General features: G+C 40.8%; 1 protein-coding gene across 6 annotated transcripts in view; it reads right to left on the bottom strand.

Moving 5' to 3' along the window:
• Window positions 1-11,724: 11,724 nt before the first annotated feature.
• Window positions 11,725-18,782, bottom strand: part of LOC118803726 (ribonuclease inhibitor-like) — a 62,961-nt gene continuing 55,903 nt past the window's right edge. For 5 of the 6 annotated variants that reach the window (XM_036564211.1, XM_036564214.1, XM_036564213.1 and 2 more), the window contains one exon: window positions 11,725-12,334. In XM_036564211.1, coding sequence (XP_036420104.1) covers window positions 11,811-12,334 — 524 coding nt within the window. In that variant the 3' untranslated portion in view covers window positions 11,725-11,810. The remainder of the gene's footprint in view (window positions 12,335-18,782) is intronic. The other variant, XM_036564215.1, reaches the window with a different exon arrangement.

Genomic DNA, 18,782 nt, shown 5'->3' on the forward strand with positions numbered 1-18,782 from the left:
TATCTTTAAATCCTGGCTTCAACAGAGTTCTGTGGAATGGGTTTCCACATGTATGGAAACTATGCTAACAAACACAGCTTGCGTTCAATGAACACTGCTGGATTGCAGTAAGATTGAGGAGACATTATTTACACTTAACATGTTAAAAATGCTGAATTGCAGTATGAGTGAGAATTATACACATGCACTGTTAACCATTTCAGTGCTGCGTTATTATGGAGTTTTTAAGCAGCCTTTTATCATAACGCTATTAAACTCACACTCTTATGATCTAATCAAGAGTTTTATATTTTCCTTGGATATTCCCTGAACATCAGAAAGAACAAGAAGTCTGGAGAGGGCCTATAGGAGCCCCTTGTACATTTTAGGCCCATCTTTGTCCCCAGAAACCCTGCAAGAGAAAATAGCATAGACCAGCTTAGCTGGCCACCAGCAAACCAGCATATGTTATGTTGTAGATGCTGTTATGGTGGTTGAACAGCTCAAACAGTAACAGACCAGCATAAACCAGTGTAGACCAGCTAAGACTGACGTGGCATGCAATGTCCAGTCATTGTTTTATTTCTAAAAAAATATAAGCACAACATAAGCATTCTTTAAGGAGGACTAAAAACATTTGAACTGGAAACCACAGTCATTAACTTAACGTATTCTGTAGATTAACTAATGGGTTGAATATTCAATTCTCATTCAATTTCTACAGCCTTCAATCAAGTCTCACTCAAAAAGAGCTCATTACTGTAAAACTTTAATTAACAGTCTCTCCATTACCAGAGAAGTAATGCAGACCCAGTTTTTTTTCTTTAGAATTTAAGGTTTTGCTGAATATGATGGCCTTTAATAATCTGACTGACTAATCCTCTCAGTACATGTTTTGCTTTGTGAAGCAGAGCTGTTTGTTAATGGCCTGATCCCACTTTGATCTTCAATCCAGCCCCCCCGATCCTACAGTGTTGTTGGAGAAACAGAAACAGGACCTGTGTAGATTCAGTACTGAAGTTATCCGGTATCAATCCAACACTAACACACACAGCTTTACACACCAACCCAGTAGCACACGTTTATCCAGTCCTTTACTGAAGATCAGATTGTAAATCTGAACATCTGTGTGTCTGAATCTGTCTGTGCACAACTCATCTGTAAATCCACACAACGTTCTTTTAGCTTTTAATATTTACCGAACACAGGTTGTACTAACATTACATCGCACTGCTCTGTGTGCATGAACTCTCACACATGTCTACAACAGATAGATTCATAGATTGTTCTGCAGTGCTGTGTGGTCAGTAGTTTGATCAGCAGTGCTGTGAGAGAAACAGTAAAGAATGGTAAAGAAACGCTGACACTAGATAGCATGACAAGATTTTCCTGAACCCAAAACACAGCAGCACCGACACATTTACAGCGTCTGAGAGAACCAAAGTCTTGGCTTATCATGTTGATCAGAAGACTGTGGATCAAAACCCCCTTTTACATTTAAATGTAATAAAACCTTGTATGTATAATCTACGTGTCTTTTAAGGACAAATTCTTCAGCTCTAGTATTATAAATACTAGAAATCAGAACTGAAAGTAGATCTTAAGGACTGAACGCATGTTGAGAGAAACACACGAGCACCAGCTTGGTGTCATTTCTCTGAAAAAGAACTGAATAAGAATCTGATGCTCTCTTTTTGGAGGTTCGGACTTTCAGACCAATTACAGGAAGGTGAGACAGGCTATTATCAGCCACTAAACAATAGAAGGAGAAAAAGAACCAGAAGAGAAGAAACATGAGCCACGGAAGCACAATAAGTAATAGTAATCTAGCTTTTGTAAATATTAGCTGAATATTATTGCTGTAGAGAGTTAACAGTAACATTAGCTAACAGTCGGCTGAATCACAGAAAGGAATCTGAATCTTCTGACCAGTAAAGCTGGTTTTATTTTCACTTTATGATTCCTGCTCCAATAGTTTTTGAAGGATGGGTGCAGGAATGTTATGATGTATAATTTATTATTATTTGTAACTGAGACAGTCAGCTTCCTCTTTTTTCCACAGCTTTTGTGAGAAATCAATGCTTTATAAAACCTGTAGGACACATTGATTGTAAAGAACTTTAGGTGAAGAACATTAATCAGAGATTTTCCTTTCACACTGCAGGGTTTCCTGATCAGCTGATGGAGCTCGACTTAGGCTGCGTTCACTCAGCAGGTAAAAGAGGCCCAAATCCGATAAACACACTGAATCAGACATTTTCAGATTTCATATATGCTTTCATATTTGGTGCCGAAATCCGATCTGTATCCGATCTGCGGCAATGCGACTCAGTCTGAACAGCCAGATCGGAATTCATGCGACTTCTACGTCAGTCCAACTCGACATTCGTCATAATTTGGCGCTGCTGAGGCTGATAAACATTTAGTCTGATGTTTCTGTACCAAAACATTAGAAGAGACTCATCAAGCCGCTCCGAGTCTGAAGAGGTTTTGGACGAATCGGCCGAGCGCGGCCGGAGGAGCCCGAGGCTGCAGTGTCAGACACCAGTTTAAAGAGGACCCGAACCAAAGAAGCGACCGAGGCTGAATAACGAGCCCTTTTTACGGCGAACTCGGACACACTGAGGGTGATGAGTCCAGCTGTCAACCACTGGAACCTCATAATCGCTCCTGTGATGCTGGCGAAGACGAGACTAAAGCTCCGGGAGCGACTGGCGTTCACTGGCCGTCATGACTGTTTACCTCTGGACGAGCCGCGTGAAGCTGTGTTTAGGAGCTGATCTGTTCAGACTGATGTCGCAGATTTAAAGGATAATCTGAACAGACAAACAAACAAATCGGATTTGGTGAGAAAATCAGATTTGGGCTACTTTTACCTGCTGTGTGAATGCAGCCTTAGTTTCATTCATCAAAACCTAAACACACTTCAATCAAACTCCATAATGAAGAACTGAGTCCATACAGTGAACATTACACTCATACAGTTATAAACAGGCGTTCATTTCCTACCTTTATATTTCTGGACACTGTGTGATGTTAAACAGGCCGTTTCTCCTCTGGAGTGAATGTAATGTTGTCTGTTCTGTTCAGAGAGATGATGAAGTCACAGTGGGTGAAGTTCACTGAACAGCGTCACTAAAACAGGTTCAGTCTAAATCTCAGTGATGCTGTGAGGAAGAAAACACTCTGCATGTCATTTGACCTACAGTCTCACTGAGACACACAGACTTATACATATGACTCAGATTACATGAGGCAGCATCACATTAATCACACTGATCGCTGACATCTGGATAAAACTTTGATAAGTGGGACTTTGATCTATGAACCCTGTGTAATACCTTAAACTGTATCAGCTGAATTCTTGCACAAGGAACACCTGACCGTACTTTATATATGGCTTTGTCCCACCTTTGCTCCGTGAAAATAGAGCCCAGCTCATGTTCCCAAGCACTTCTGCTCCTATTAAGAGAGAAAACATCCGTACCCATTAGTTGTGAATAAACCCTAGATATAAGAGGTTTCTGAGAAGGATCAAGAGTCAGAATGTTATCCAGTGGTTGTCCAGTAGGAAGGCAGGTATAGTCTAAAAAAGGGAAGAAGCCCTATTTCTCTATGGCCAGAATGAATAGGGTTTTCTGAAAATCACCTCTATCGCCCCCTGTGTTAAATAAAGATGTTCAGAACCCGATATGTTTAGTTCTGTGAACATTCTTCTCCTGAATATCACTGGACCAAAGCTTTAGTAAACAGTGGAAGAAGGACTATTATTACAGATTCAAGCAATTTTGAGAAAATAAAGTCGAGTTTACTGCTAACAGTTCAAAAGAAAAATCATTCTCTCCACAAATATCCATGTGCAAAATTCTTCAACTCTCCAAGTCAGTATTTTGTGGCACATCCTTTACACTTTATAACAGCCTTCTGATATCTCTCTACCGGAATATTTGCCCATTCCTCATATGCAAGAGCTTCCAGCTCATTAATGTTCATTGGTTTCTGTGTTGGCACAGCTTACTTGAAATCCCACCAAAGATTTTCAATGGCATTTAAATCCAGGGACTGAGAAGGCCACTCAAGGACATTCCAGGACCAATCCCTGAATCAAGCTTTTGTTGACTTGAATGTATGTTTGCGGTCACTGTCTTGCTGGACTGCCCAATGATCACTATGTTGTAATTTATGGACTGAAGAACACATTCTTCTCCAAAATGGCTTCGTTTTGCAAAGAATCCATGATGCCAGACTCACAGTTGGGATTGCCTATTGCACCTGCAGCAAAACACTCCCACAACAGGACCCTCTTCCATGGGGGTGGTGTTTTTTTTTCATAAGCCTTGCTTTTCTTATCTCCCAGTGCTCCACAGACCTGTCAGAATTCCTTCTTGCATATTAAAGTTGACTTTTTATGTGCTTTTTGGTGGAGTGCCACAAGATGTTCAGGCATGGGGTTGTTGCTTATGTAATGTTCTTATTATCGTGTTCACTGATACTTCCTGCCTTCATCATATTGTACTGCAAATCTTTTGCAGTAATGCAAGGGTTTTTCTCAGCTGTTCTTTATTCCATGCCCAGGTGGGTTTCTGCTGAACCCTGAGTTTTAAATGTACATGTAATACTTTCAGCTGGGTCTCTTGAAACATTAAGTGTCTGGGCCAGTTTCTTTGCCATGTTTGCTGATTACGAGCCTGAACACATAAATGGGCAGGATTTATATATGTATCAGAGCTGAAACAAATTGATTGTCATTATAGAATTCCTAAAGGCTTAATTGTGTTATAGAACAATTTTGTAGCCTTACAGCAGTGATTTAAAATCTAACGATATTAAATAGGGGTTTAATAATTTTGAGTGCACTGTGTCAAGCATAAAGTTTGGTGGAGGAGGGATAATGCTGTAGGACTGTTTTCAGGGGTTGGTCTAGAACCCTTAGATCCAGTGAAGGGAAATCTTAATGCTTCAGCACCAAGACATTTTGGACAATTGTACACTTTTAACATTGTGGGAACAGTTTGGGGAAGAACCTTTCTTGTTCCAGCATGACTGAGCCTCGGTGCACAAAGCAGCTCCATAAAGGTATTGCTGGGTGAGTTTGGTGTGGAAGAACTTGACTGGCCTGCACAGAGTCCTGACCTCAACCCCATCCAACACCTTTGGGATGAATTAGAACAGCAATTGCGAGCCAGACCCTCTCATCCCACAGACACACTCCAAAGTCTTGTAGAAAGATTCCCAGAAGAGTGGAAGCTGTTAGAGCTGCAAAGGGGGGACCAACTCCATATTAATGTCTATGGATTTAGAATGGGAGTCATAAAAGCTCCTGTAGGTGTGATGTGTAGGTGTCTGAATACTTTTGTCCATATAGTTAACATTTAACAGCTATGGCTCCTCTAAATTTGCGTTTTCTGTCAAGAACAAGTGGAAAACATGTATGTTAAAACCTGAGCACAGTGCCTGTTTTAAGACACTTGTGTTAAAAATAACTTGTGCATTGTTTTTAACACAAACATTTTAAGTGTGAATATCTTTTTAAATTTTATGTACAAAATGTAGATGAAGATGATCTTACATATGAAAACATCTGGATGATTTTTAGGATTTACAATTTTCTTTTCACAACTGTATATTATTAAACAGTGTACAGGTTAAAAAATCATTGTGATTGTTATTACAGTTAACTATATACAGTTAGCTGTATATTAACCCGCTAGATGTGAAACAACATGCTAGCAATATATGAACCCGCTAGCTGTGAAACAACATGCTAGCTATATAGTGACCCGCTAGCTGTGAAACAACATGCTAGCTATATAGTAACCCACTAGCTGTGAAACAACTTGCTAGCTATATCTTTACCCGCTAGCTGTGAAACAACATGCTAGCTATATAGTAACCCGCTAGCTGTGAAACAACATGCTAGCTATATAGTAACCCGCTAGCTGTGAAACAACTCGCTAGCTATATCTTAACCCGCTAGCTGTGAAACAAGTTGCTATATTTTAACCCGTTAGCTGTGAAACAATTTGCTAGCTATATCTTAACCCGCTAGCTGTGAAACAAGTTGCTAGATATATCTTGCTAGCTGTGGAACAATTTGCTAGCTATATCTTCATCCGCTAATTATGAAAGAACTTGCTAGCTATATCTTAATCCGCTAGCTGTGAAACAACTTGCTAGCTATATCTTCACCCGCTAGTTATGAAAGAACTTGCTAGATATATCTTAACCCGCTAGAGGTGAATCAACATGCTAGCTATGTCTTAAACCGCTAGCTATGAAAAAACTTGCTAGTTATATATTAACACGCTAGCTGTGAAACAACTTGCTAGCTATATATTAACACGCTAGCTGTGAAACAACTTACTAGCTATATTTTAACCCTCTAGCTGTGAAACAACTTGCTAGCTATATATTAACACGCTAGCTGTGAAACAACTTACTAGCTATATTTTAACTCTCTAGCTGTGAAACAACTTGCTAGCTATATATTAACACGCTAGCTGTGAAACAACTTACTAGCTATATATTAACACGCTAGCTGTGAAACAACTTGCTAGCTATATATTAACACGCTAGCTGTGAAACAACTTGCTAGCTATATTTTAACCCGCTAGCTGTGAAACAACTTGCTAGCTATATATTAACACGCTAGCTGTGAAACAACTTACTAGCTATATTTTAACCCACTAGCTGTGAAACAACTTGCTAGCTATATATTAACCCGCTAGCTGTGAAACAACATGCTAGCTATATAGTAACCCGCTAGCTGTGAAACAACATGCTAGCTATATAGTAACCCGCTAGCTGTGAAACAACTCGCTAGCTATATCTTAACCCGCTAGCTGTGAAACAAGTTGCTATATTTTAACCCGTTAGCTGTGAAACAATTTGCTAGCTATATCTTAACCCGCTAGCTGTGAAACAAGTTGCTAGATATATCTTGCTAGCTGTGGAACAATTTGCTAGCTATATCTTCATCCGCTAATTATGAAAGAACTTGCTAGCTATATTTTAATCCGCTAGCTGTGAAACAACTTGCTAGCTATATCTTCACCCGCTAGTTATGAAAGAACTTGCTAGATATATCTTAACCCGCTAGAGGTGAATCAACATGCTAGCTATGTCTTAAACCGCTAGCTATGAAAAAACTTGCTAGTTATATATTAACACGCTAGCTGTGAAACAACTTGCTAGCTATATATTAACACGCTAGCTGTGAAACAACTTACTAGCTATATTTTAACCCTCTAGCTGTGAAACAACTTGCTAGCTATATATTAACACGCTAGCTGTGAAACAACTTACTAGCTATATTTTAACTCTCTAGCTGTGAAACAACTTGCTAGCTATATATTAACACGCTAGCTGTGAAACAACTTACTAGCTATATATTAACACGCTAGCTGTGAAACAACTTGCTAGCTATATATTAACACGCTAGCTGTGAAACAACTTGCTAGCTATATTTTAACCCGCTAGCTGTGAAACAACTTGCTAGCTATATATTAACACGCTAGCTGTGAAACAACTTACTAGCTATATTTTAACCCACTAGCTGTGAAACAACTTGCTAGCTATATATTAACCCGCTAGCTGTGAAACAACTTGCTAGCTATATTTTAACCCACTAGCTGTGAAACAACTTGCTAGCTATATTTTAACCCGCTAGCTGTGAAATAACTTGCTAGCTATATCTTAACCTGCTAGCTGTGAAATAACTTGCTAGCTATATATTAACCTGCTAGCTGTGAAACAAGTTGCTAGATATATCTCGCTAGCTGTGGAACAATTTGCTAGCTATATCTTCATCCGCTAATTATGAAAGAACTTGCTAGCTATATCTTAATCCGCTAGCTGTGAAACAACTTGCTAGCTATATCTTCACCCGCTAGTTATGAAAGAACTTGCTAGCTATATCTTAATCCGCTAGCTGTGAAACAACTTGCTAGCTATATCTTCACCCGCTAGTTATGAAAGAACTTGCTAGATATATCTTAACCCGCTAGATGTGAATCAACATGCTAGCTATGTCTTAAACCGCTAGCTATGAAAAAACTTGCTAGTTATATCTTAACCTGCTAGCTGTGAAACAACTTGCTAGCTATATATTAACACGCTAGCTGTGAAACAACTTGCTAGCTATATATTAACACGCTAGCTGTGAAACAACTTACTAGCTATATTTTAACCCTCTAGCTGTGAAACAACTTGCTAGCTATATATTAACACGCTAGCTGTGAAACAACTTACTAGCTATATTTTAACTCTCTAGCTGTGAAACAACTTGCTAGCTATATATTAACACGCTAGCTGTGAAACAACTTACTAGCTATATATTAACACGCTAGCTGTGAAACAACTTGCTAGCTATATATTAACACGCTAGCTGTGAAACAACTTGCTAGCTATATTTTAACCCGCTAGCTGTGAAACAACTTGCTAGCTATATATTAACACGCTAGCTGTGAAACAACTTACTAGCTATATTTTAACCCACTAGCTGTGAAACAACTTGCTAGCTATATATTAACCCGCTAGCTGTGAAACAACTTGCTAGCTATATTTTAACCCACTAGCTGTGAAACAACTTGCTAGCTATATTTTAACCCGCTAGCTGTGAAATAACTTGCTAGCTATATCTTAACCCGCTAGCTGTGAAATAACTTGCTAGCTATATATTAACCTGCTAGCTGTGAAACAAGTTGCTAGATATATCTTGCTAGCTGTGGAACAATTTGCTAGCTATATCTTCATCCGCTAATTATGAAAGAACTTGCTAGCTATATCTTAATCCGCTAGCTGTGAAACAACTTGCTAGCTATATCTTCACCCGCTAGTTATGAAAGAACTTGCTAGATATATCTTAACCCGCTAGATGTGAAACAACATGCTAGCTATGTCTTAAACCGCTAGCTATGAAAAAACTTGCTAGTTATATCTTAACCTGCTAGCTGTGAAACAACTTGCTAGCTATATATTAACACGCTAGCTGTGAAACAACTTGCTAGCTATATATTAACACGCTAGCTGTGAAACAACTTGCTAGCTATATTTTAAACCCGCTAGCTGTGAAACAACTTGCTAGCTATATATTAACACGCTAGCTGTGAAACAACTTACTAGCTATATTTTAACCCACTAGCTGTGAAACAACTTGCTAGCTATATTTTAACCCGCTAGCTGTGAAATAACTTGCTAGCTATATCTTAACCCGCTAGCTGTGAAATAACTTGCTAGCTATATATTAACCTGCTAGCTGTGAAACAAGTTGCTAGATATATCTTGCTAGCTGTGGAACAATTTGCTAGCTATATCTTCATCCGCTAATTATGAAAGAACTTGCTAGCTATATCTTAATCCGCTAGCTGTGAAACAACTTGCTAGCTATATCTTCACCCGCTAGTTATGAAAGAACTTGCTAGATATATCTTAACCCGCTAGATGTGAAACAACATGCTAGCTATGTCTTAAACCGCTAGCTATGAAAAAACTTGCTAGTTATATCTTAACCTGCTAGCTGTGAAACAACTTGCTAGCTATATATTAACACGCTAGCTGTGAAACAACTTACTAGCTATATTTTAACCCTCTAGCTGTGAAACAACTTGCTAGCTATATATTAACACACTAGCTGTGAAACAACTTACTAGCTATATATTAACACGCTAGCTGTGAAACAACTTGCTAGCTATATATTAACCCACTAGCTGTGAAATAACTTGCTAGCTATATTTTAACCCGCTAGCTGTGAAACAACTTGCTAGCTATATCTTAACCCGCTAGCTGTGAAATAACTTGCTAGCTATATATTAACCTGCTAGCTGTGAAACAAGTTGCTAGATATATCTTGCTAGCTGTGGAACAATTTGCTAGCTATATCTTCATCCGCTAATTATGAAAGAACTTGCTAGCTATATCTTAATCCGCTAGCTGTGAAACAACTTGCTAGCTATATCTTCACCCGCTAGTTATGAAAGAACTTGCTAGATATATCTTAACCCGCTAGATGTGAAACAACATGCTAGCTATGTCTTAAACCGCTAGCTATGAAAAAACTTGCTAGTTATATCTTAACCTGCTAGCTGTGAAACAACTTGCTAGCTATATATTAACACGCTAGCTGTGAAACAACTTACTAGCTATATTTTAACCCTCTAGCTGTGAAACAACTTGCTAGCTATATATTAACACGCTAGCTGTGAAACAACTTGCTAGCTATATATTAACACGCTAGCTGTGAAACAACTTACTAGCTATATTTTAACCCACTAGCTGTGAAACAACTTGCTAGCTATATTTTAACCCACTAGCTGTGAAACAACTTGCTAGCTATATTTTAACCCGCTAGCTGTGAAACAACTTGCTAGCTATATCTTAACCCGCTAGCTGTGAAATAACTTGCTAGCTATATATTAACCCGTTAGCTGTGAAATAACTTGTTAACTCTATGCTAATCTGTTAGCTGTGAAATAGCTTTTTAGCTCTTTGCTAACCCTTTAGCTGTGAAATAGCCTGTTAGCTCCATGTTAACTCACTGGCTGTGAAATAGCTTGTTAGCTCTACACTAACCTGTTAGCTGTGAAATAGCTTGTTAGCTCTATGTTAACCCGTTAGCTGTGAAATAGCTTGTTAGCTCCATGCTTACCCACTAGCTGTGAAATAGCTTGTTATCTCTATGCTAACCTGTTAGCTGTGAAATACCTTGTTAGCTCTATGCTAACCTGTTAGCTGTGAAATAGCTTGTTGGCTCTATGCTAAACCTTTAGCTGTGTAATAGCCTGTTAGCTCTATGCTAACCTGCTAGCTGTGAAATACCTTGTTAGCTCTATGCTAACCCTTTAGCTGTGAAATAGCCTGTTAGCTCTATGCTAACCTGCTAGCTGTGAAATAGCTTGTTAGCTCTATGCTAACCTGTCATCTGTGTAATAGCCTGTTAGCTCTATGCTAACTTGTTAGCTGTTAAATAGCCTGTTAGCTCTTTGCTAACCCGTTATCTGTGAAATAGCTTGTTAGCTCTATGCTAACCTGTTAGCTGTGAAATAGCCTGTTAGCTCTATGCTAACCTGCTAGCTTTGAAATAGCTTGTTAGCTCTATGCTAACCTGTCATCTGTGTAATAGCCTGTTAGCTCTATGCTAACCTGTTAGCTGTGAAATAGCTTGTTAGCTCTATGCTAACCTGTCAGCTGTGAGGTAGCTTGTTAGCTCTACGCTAACCTGTTTTCCTCTATTCAGCCTGAAAGGTGTTTCAGTTTCACTTTAAGCTCAGTTTGTTTCGTCTATTCAGGTGTAAATAAATCAGATCTGAGTTTATCAACACTTTATTTTATTAATGATCATAATTATGAGAGTTTAATCAGTTCTTTATTGATCTTCCACTGATTCTGTACATCATCTCCATCTGAATCACCTCCAAACCAGAGAAACACAGACTGAACTGCTTTATAAATCAGGCACAATACAGCAGAGCCAATCAGAACAGAGCTCATTTACATATATCAGTCTTAAAGGCACAGAGACAAATACAGACGGTTTAATTATAAAGAATAAAGAGAAAATAAAAAATGATCATATAAAAATGAATAATTACTGTTTTATACATAAAACCACACAAACACTACAAACAGAGCTCAGAGTGAAAAATACAAGTCGAAAACAGAAGTGATGAGAGAGAGAGAGACAAAGAGAGAGACAGAAAGAGAGAGAGAGAGACAGAGACACAGAGAGAGAATTCAGTTTTTTTTTAAGGCTCTGTCTGTGTGTGTGTGTGTGTGTTGTGTGTGTTCTGTGTGTGTGTGTTCTGTGTTTTGTGATTTTCACTCAGGAGGTTATTTTATTTTAAACACACTGAGGAATCAGAACCGACCCAAAACCCAGCGCAGAGCGGTTCAGTGAATGTGGTGTTGAAAGTGTGTAGATGGGTCAGTTTATCATCAGAGACGCTGTAGAAGGACAGAGAGCCGGCTGGACAGTCCACATACACTCCTACTCTCTTACAGCTGAAGGGAGGAGCAGAGATATCAGTGCTGATATTATTGTGACAGACAGAGTAAATGTAATCAGAGCAGCTCAGACTCCAGGACTTTACATTCCGTCCAAAATTACAGTCATCACTGTCTCCTTTCCTGCCGATTGATTTATACATTACTGCTATTTCACCCGTCCCGCTCCTCTCAGCCTCCCAGTAACAGCGTCCAGTCAGACTCTCTCTACACAGAACCTGATTATAGTAATCAAATCTCTCTGGATGATCAGGATACGACTGTGAAGATCCCACATTCTCCACCTTTCTGTTCCCGTCAGACAGAGAGAGAGAACTGTGCACTGTGTTTGGATCCAGAGTGAACTCACAGGAATCTGCACACAAGAAGACACATTAGAGTGAGTGACTGTGTGTGTGTGTGTATGAGTGTATTCGTTTTTATAGTTTATAAGGACCTTTCAACTCAACTTCATTCTCTGTCATTTATGGGGTTTAAATGCCAGAAGATACTTTAGAGTGTGTGTGTGAGACTGTGTGAGTGTGTGAGCGTGTTGGTTTTTGTAGTTTACAAGGACCTTTCAGCTGATTCGATTTGATTTGATTAGTTTAGTTGTCACATTCAGAAACTCACAGCTAGTTCAAAAATAAAAGTTAGACTTCAGCTGTAATAAGACTGTCTTGAACTCCTTTTAACAACAGTCAATCAAATAAAGGGAGTAAAATATTTCATATATGAAAAGATAAAACTGATATTTTTCTATAAGGAGTGGAGCCATCATGAAAAATGGCTGCCATGGAGCTGAGAAAAAGAACTGAATCCAGAAGAAGAGGCAGCAAATGTTACACCTGTTTATAAAGACAAAGATGGGTTTGGTGTGAAATATATAAATCCAGAAAAAGGTAATTTAATATTCATATTTAATTGGCTGTGTGTGTTTATTTGTTTTAGGTTAATGTGGTTTGATGTGGTCAACATGTTCGCTGTTTTCTCTCGTAGACTGTGAAGTATTCAGCTGTGTCCATTCTGATAAGGGAGGTTTTCTTTTGGATCACAGAGGAACTAATAACTAAACATGAACCTGAAAGGAGACAGAAAATCTATAATGATGTCCTGAAAGTGTTCATGTCTGAATTTCATTACAGTGGAAAGGTTTTTGGTGTGAATGATATTACTCTCTCATTTAGCTGGACACTGGACAGCCACTTCTTTAAGACCACCTCCTTGTTTCTGCACTCAGGGTGACAAAGTATCAGAGAAACAGATGGACTACAGTCTGTAACTGTAGAACTACAGAGTGAAACTATGTGGTCAGTGGAGCTGATAAAGTGGACAGTGAGTGTAGAAAAAGAAGGTGGCCTTAATGAAGTGGCTGGTCAGTGTAATATGTGAGGAAAGGCTGATGTGCTAATTTTTAAATGGTTTTCTGTTGTTTTTGTGGTTCTAGAACTAAAAGTTCTGTTATGCTTTATTTATATGTTTCAGTGTTGATGCTGCTCTGGAAGACGACTCTCTCTGGAAACTTGATGAATGATGACCCTGTTAGCCCAAAATGAAAACAACCACAGTAGCAGGAAAAACCCATCTGCTATAACAAGCATTAATATGGAGATGCAGGGTACTTAAAGATGAACATTCACTGTGAATGAAAACAAGATTAACTGATGTTTTCATTTCTAGTCTTTTTCTGAAACTTCCACATTGATTCTCATAATCATACATTTACAGATGGCAAATGAAAAAGACCAACTACAACCACAAGAACAGCGTCTAACGCAGCAAATCAGATCATGGTTGGAACCACATTTCTGAATTTTACTTCTGTTTCTGGAACATTGCTGAGTCAGATGTTCTCATCACAACTCTGGTGACCGAGAAGGACCAGTTCCAGCCTGAGGAGCAGCTTCCACAGGTAATTTAGAGAAACTGTTGCTGTGACTATCAGAAAAATGTTACACACATACACACACACACACACACACATACATACACATACATACACACACACACACACATACACATACATACACACACACATATATATATATATATATAAATATGTGCTGTAAGAACCTGTTACATGTAGATACAGGAAGATGGCAGATACAGGAAGTAAAGGAACCAGGAAGTGTGTTCACTGTTCAGCCAAAACACGCTTGATGTACACTGAGAAAGAGATCAGAATGAGAATGGAGAAAGTTTAGCTACAATGGAGATGCTGGCCATAGAAAAGGAAATTGCTGTTGCTACAGTAAAGGCAGAGGCACTTGAGGCAGCAGCCACTATGAGTGAAGGAAGACTCAGCTGTAAACTCCCAGTTGCTTCATCACCATTTGTGTCTGCCCAGCGCACACAAGATTACGTGGAGGAGCAAGTTAAGATATGTGAGGAAAGGAGTTTAGCACAAGAGGAGGATCCACCCTTTCAGGATGAGGCAAAGTTGTCACACACACAGCCATCTATGGTCAAGCCGGTATACAACCCGGAAAGCGTTATTCCGCCTGCTGCAAATACTCATGACTTCTCCCACACCCCAAGTAAACAGGAGTCTCCAAACCCTTTCCCTATCTCAAACGTGGATTGCACTCCAACCCAGTTCAGCCAGCCTCTTCAGTGTTACCTTCAAAAATGAGGAGGAATGTCTTCCGTCTTGTCCACAGAGCCAATCAATACTTCATTCTCCTGATAGCAACACCAATGCTAGGTCTTTTCACCCTCACAGTTATATGCAACAGCCCACTCATGCTGCTGATTCCCAAACAACAGACTTTGTGAGATTTCTAGCATGACGTGAACTCATCACTACTGGTCTGCTTCAATTTAATGATCAGCCAGAGAGCTACAGGTCTTGGAGGCGTTCTTTCCTGAATGCAGTAAGAGGTTTGGATCTAAAATGTACTGAAGAAATGGATCTTCTTGTCAAATGGCTTGGAAAAGAGTCTGCTGAGCATGCAAAGTGCATAAGATCCATACATATAAACCAGCCAGCAAAGGGGCTGAAGATGATATGGAGCAGACTGGATGAATGCTATGGTTCGGCAGAGGTAATCGAGAAAGCTCTGTTCCAGAAACTAGACAGTTTCCCCAGAATCAGCAATAAAGATTATTCAAAACTGAGGGATCTTAGTGACTTGTTGATGGAGTTGGATGCCGCTAAAGCAGAGGGAGATCTTCCTAGTCTTTCCTATTTCGACACAGCCAGAGGTGTCAACCCCATAGTTCAAAAGCTTCCATATGGCTTACAGGAAAAGTGGCAGTCCCATGGATGCAGCTATAAACAACATCTAGCTGCATTTCCTCCTTTTTCTGTCTTCATTGCCTTTCTTTACCAGCAAGCTCAGATTAGAAATGACCCAAGTTTCATGCTTACAGGTCAAACAGACTCCAACAAAGTGGAAAAACCTCCATGGAGAGCTAGCAGATCGAAAGAGGGTTTCTGTCCACAAAACAGACGTGTCACCAGTTGCCCGCTCAAATCAAGACAGAACAAGAAAGAAACTGGATGATCCTGACAAGACATGTCCTGTCCACAATAAGCCACATTCTCTACAGAAGTGCCGCGCATTTCGTGCAAGATCCATAGAGGAGCGCAAGAACTTCCTGAAAAAGAATGGTATCTGTTTTAAGTGTTGCATCTCCACAGCACACACTGCCAAAGAATGCCAATGCACTATAAGGTGCACTGAATGTGATAGTGGTCTGCACCCTTCTGTTCTCCATCCAGGACCACCGCTGTGGGGCAAAGATACACACCCCTCCTCAGAGCATGGCGGGGAGCGGAAGTCGACACCAACACCTGTGGAGGAGATATTACAGACAGGTCCTGCTCAAAGATCCTTTTAGCCAAAGTGTATCCTGAAGGATGCCGTGACCAGGCGATGAAAGTATATGTTATCTTGGATGAACAAAGCAATAGGTCTTTGGCTCGCTCTGACTTCTTTGACACATTCAACGTGCAAGGCCCCACTTCATCATACACTCTGAAAACCTGCTCAGGTGTGAGTGAGTATATGGGCAGGGCAACCTCTGGCTTCTACATTGAGTCACTAGATGGTAAAACCATTCAACGTTTACCAAGATTGCTGGAATGCAATGAGATACCAGACAATAGAGCGGAGATTCCAACGCCCAGTGCTGCCTCCTTCTATTCTCACCTGAAGCCAATAGCTTACCTCATTCCAGAACTGAAGCCCAATGTGCCCATCATGTTTCTGCTTGGCCGTGATGTCATCAGACTCCACAAGGTTCGTAAGCATATCAATGGTCCACCAGATGCTCCCTATGCCCAGAAGCTCGATCTAGGGTGGGCGGTAATGGGTAATGTCTGTTTGGGGAATGCTCACAAGCCATTATGTGTAACCACCCTCTTCACAAATGCCCTAGAACAAGATTGTCCTACTCTCTTTGAGCCCTGTCCTAGTATCCTCAATGTGAAGGAGAAATTCTGCCCCAAATCTTCACAGTCTGTTAATGCATGCCTTGGAGAAACACTTACCTGTGAAGGTGATGGCTTAGGCTGTAATGTGTTCCAGCTGACAGGCAATGATAACAAGAAGGCTCCATCCATTGATGACCTCACTTTCATGGCAGTAATGGAACAGGACCTTAAAAAGGATGACGGCAATAGCTGGATAGCTCCTTTGCCTTTCAGGTGTCCAAGGCCTCGGCTTCCTGATAACAAATCTCAGGCTTTTAACCGCTTCTTCTCTCTCAAACGAAATCTTGAGAGGAAGCCAGAGATGAGTAAACACTTTTTCTCATTCATGGGAAAGATATTAGAGAATGGACATGCTGAGGTTGCCCCTCCACTCAAGGAAAATGAGGAACGGTGGTATCTACCTACCTTTGGCGTGTACCATCCAAAAAAGCCTGGTAAAATCTGTGTCGTGTTCAATTCCAGCGCCCAGTATGGTGGGGTATCTCTCAATGATGTCCTCTTGAAGGGGCCCGACCTCAATAACACGCTCTTGGGTGTCCTCATCAGATTCCGCAAAGAAGCTGTTGCTGCGATGGCAGATATTAAGCAGATGTTCTACTGCTTCCGTGTACGGGAACAAGACAGGAACTTCTTACGTTTCCTATGGTTCCAAGACAATGATCCTGCTCAAGATGTTATTGAGTATTGTATGACTGTGCATGTCTTTGGGAATGGTCCCAGTCCAGCAGTTGCCATTCACTGCCTAAGAGAGTCTGTGAAAGATGGAGAATCAGACCTGAAAGATTTGGACTTGGGCTCAGATACTCCTATGGTACAGCGCAGCCTGGGCCTTAATTGGGATCTGAAGACTGACAGGTTTATCTTTAAAGTTGATATTGAAAGAAGCCCTTCTCACGTAGTGGTGTCCTGTCAGTGGTAAATAGAGTGTATGACCCTCTTGGCTTCATTGCTCCCATCACAATTCAAGACAAACACATTCTGAGAGAGCTCACTCAAGAGAAATGTGACATGGATTCCCCATTGCCAGAGGAGATGTTAGACCAGTGGACATCCTGGAAAGACTCTTTAAAGGACCTCATTCACCTGCATATTTTGAGACCCTACACCAAAGCTTCTCCCTCTGAGGCCAAGAGAAGAGAGCTCAGTGTGTTTTCAGATGCATCAACAAAGGCAATAGCAGCGGTTGCTTACCTGACAGTGATTGAAGAAAGCGGGAATTCTCACACAGGGTTCGTTATGGGCAAAGCGAAGCTGGCTCCCCGGCCTGAACACACAGTCCCTAGGTTGGAGCTCTGCGCTGCTGTGCTGGCAGTGGAGTTGGCAGATCTCATCTTGTCTGAGCTTGATATGCTGTTACGACCTTCTACACGGATAGCAAAGTAGTGCTAGGATATATATACAATGAGATGAGACGTTTCTATGTATATGTGAGTAATAGGGTTACACGCATAAGAAGGTCCTCTCATCCACGGCAGTGGAAGTATGTATCCACGGATCAAAACCCTGCGGACCATGCAACCAGGTCAGTCACTGCTGCTCGTCTTTTGGATACCACATGGCTCACTGGACCCACTTTCCTGACTCAAGCTTCCAGAGAATCTCTTGGACTGGACACCTTTGAGCTTGTCGACCCAAATACAGATGCTGAAGTCCGTCCTCAAGTCTCCACTCTCAACACACAGGCTGCTCTTCAACAACTTGGATCCCAGCGTTTCTCCAGGTTTTCCACATGGTGGTCTCTAAATCGTGCACTTAGCAATGTCAGTTATATCTCTCACAGCTACCACAGCAACCCAGATAAAGGAGGCAACAGCTGCAGAGGATGGCACTTGTGTCAACAAGCACACACAGCTGAGCAGCTTGGTCAGTCCAAGTGCATAATTATCAGGGCCGTCCAGGAGGACACATATGCTGACGAATTGGCTTGTTTGAGAAAGGGTGGGAAGATTCCTCAAAAGAGTCCTCTTAAAAACTTGGACCCCTTCATTGATGGACAGAACCTTCTCAGAGTCGGGTGTCGTATAAACGAAGGAGTGTTTGGGATAGGAGAAAAGAACCCTCTGATAATTCCTGGTAAACACCATATCTCAACACTGTTGATTAGACACAACCATGAGCAGACTTCACACCAGGGATGCCTCTTCACAAAAGGTGCCATCCGTACAGCTGGCTATTGGATCATCGGTGTGAAGAGACATGTGAGCAGCATTATCCACAATTGTGTTACCTGTCGCAAACTCCGTGGCAGACCTGAGATGCAGAAGATGGCTGATCTGCCGGCCGACCGTCTATCCATGGAACCTCCTTTCACTAATGTGGGCTGCGATCTGTTTGGTCCATGGGACATTGTTGCACGTCGGACGAGAGGCGGTTTAGCCCACAGCAA

This window comes from Colossoma macropomum, unplaced genomic scaffold, assembly GCF_904425465.1.
Source record: "Colossoma macropomum unplaced genomic scaffold, Colossoma_macropomum, whole genome shotgun sequence".
NCBI classification, from domain to species: domain Eukaryota; kingdom Metazoa; phylum Chordata; class Actinopteri; order Characiformes; family Serrasalmidae; genus Colossoma; species Colossoma macropomum.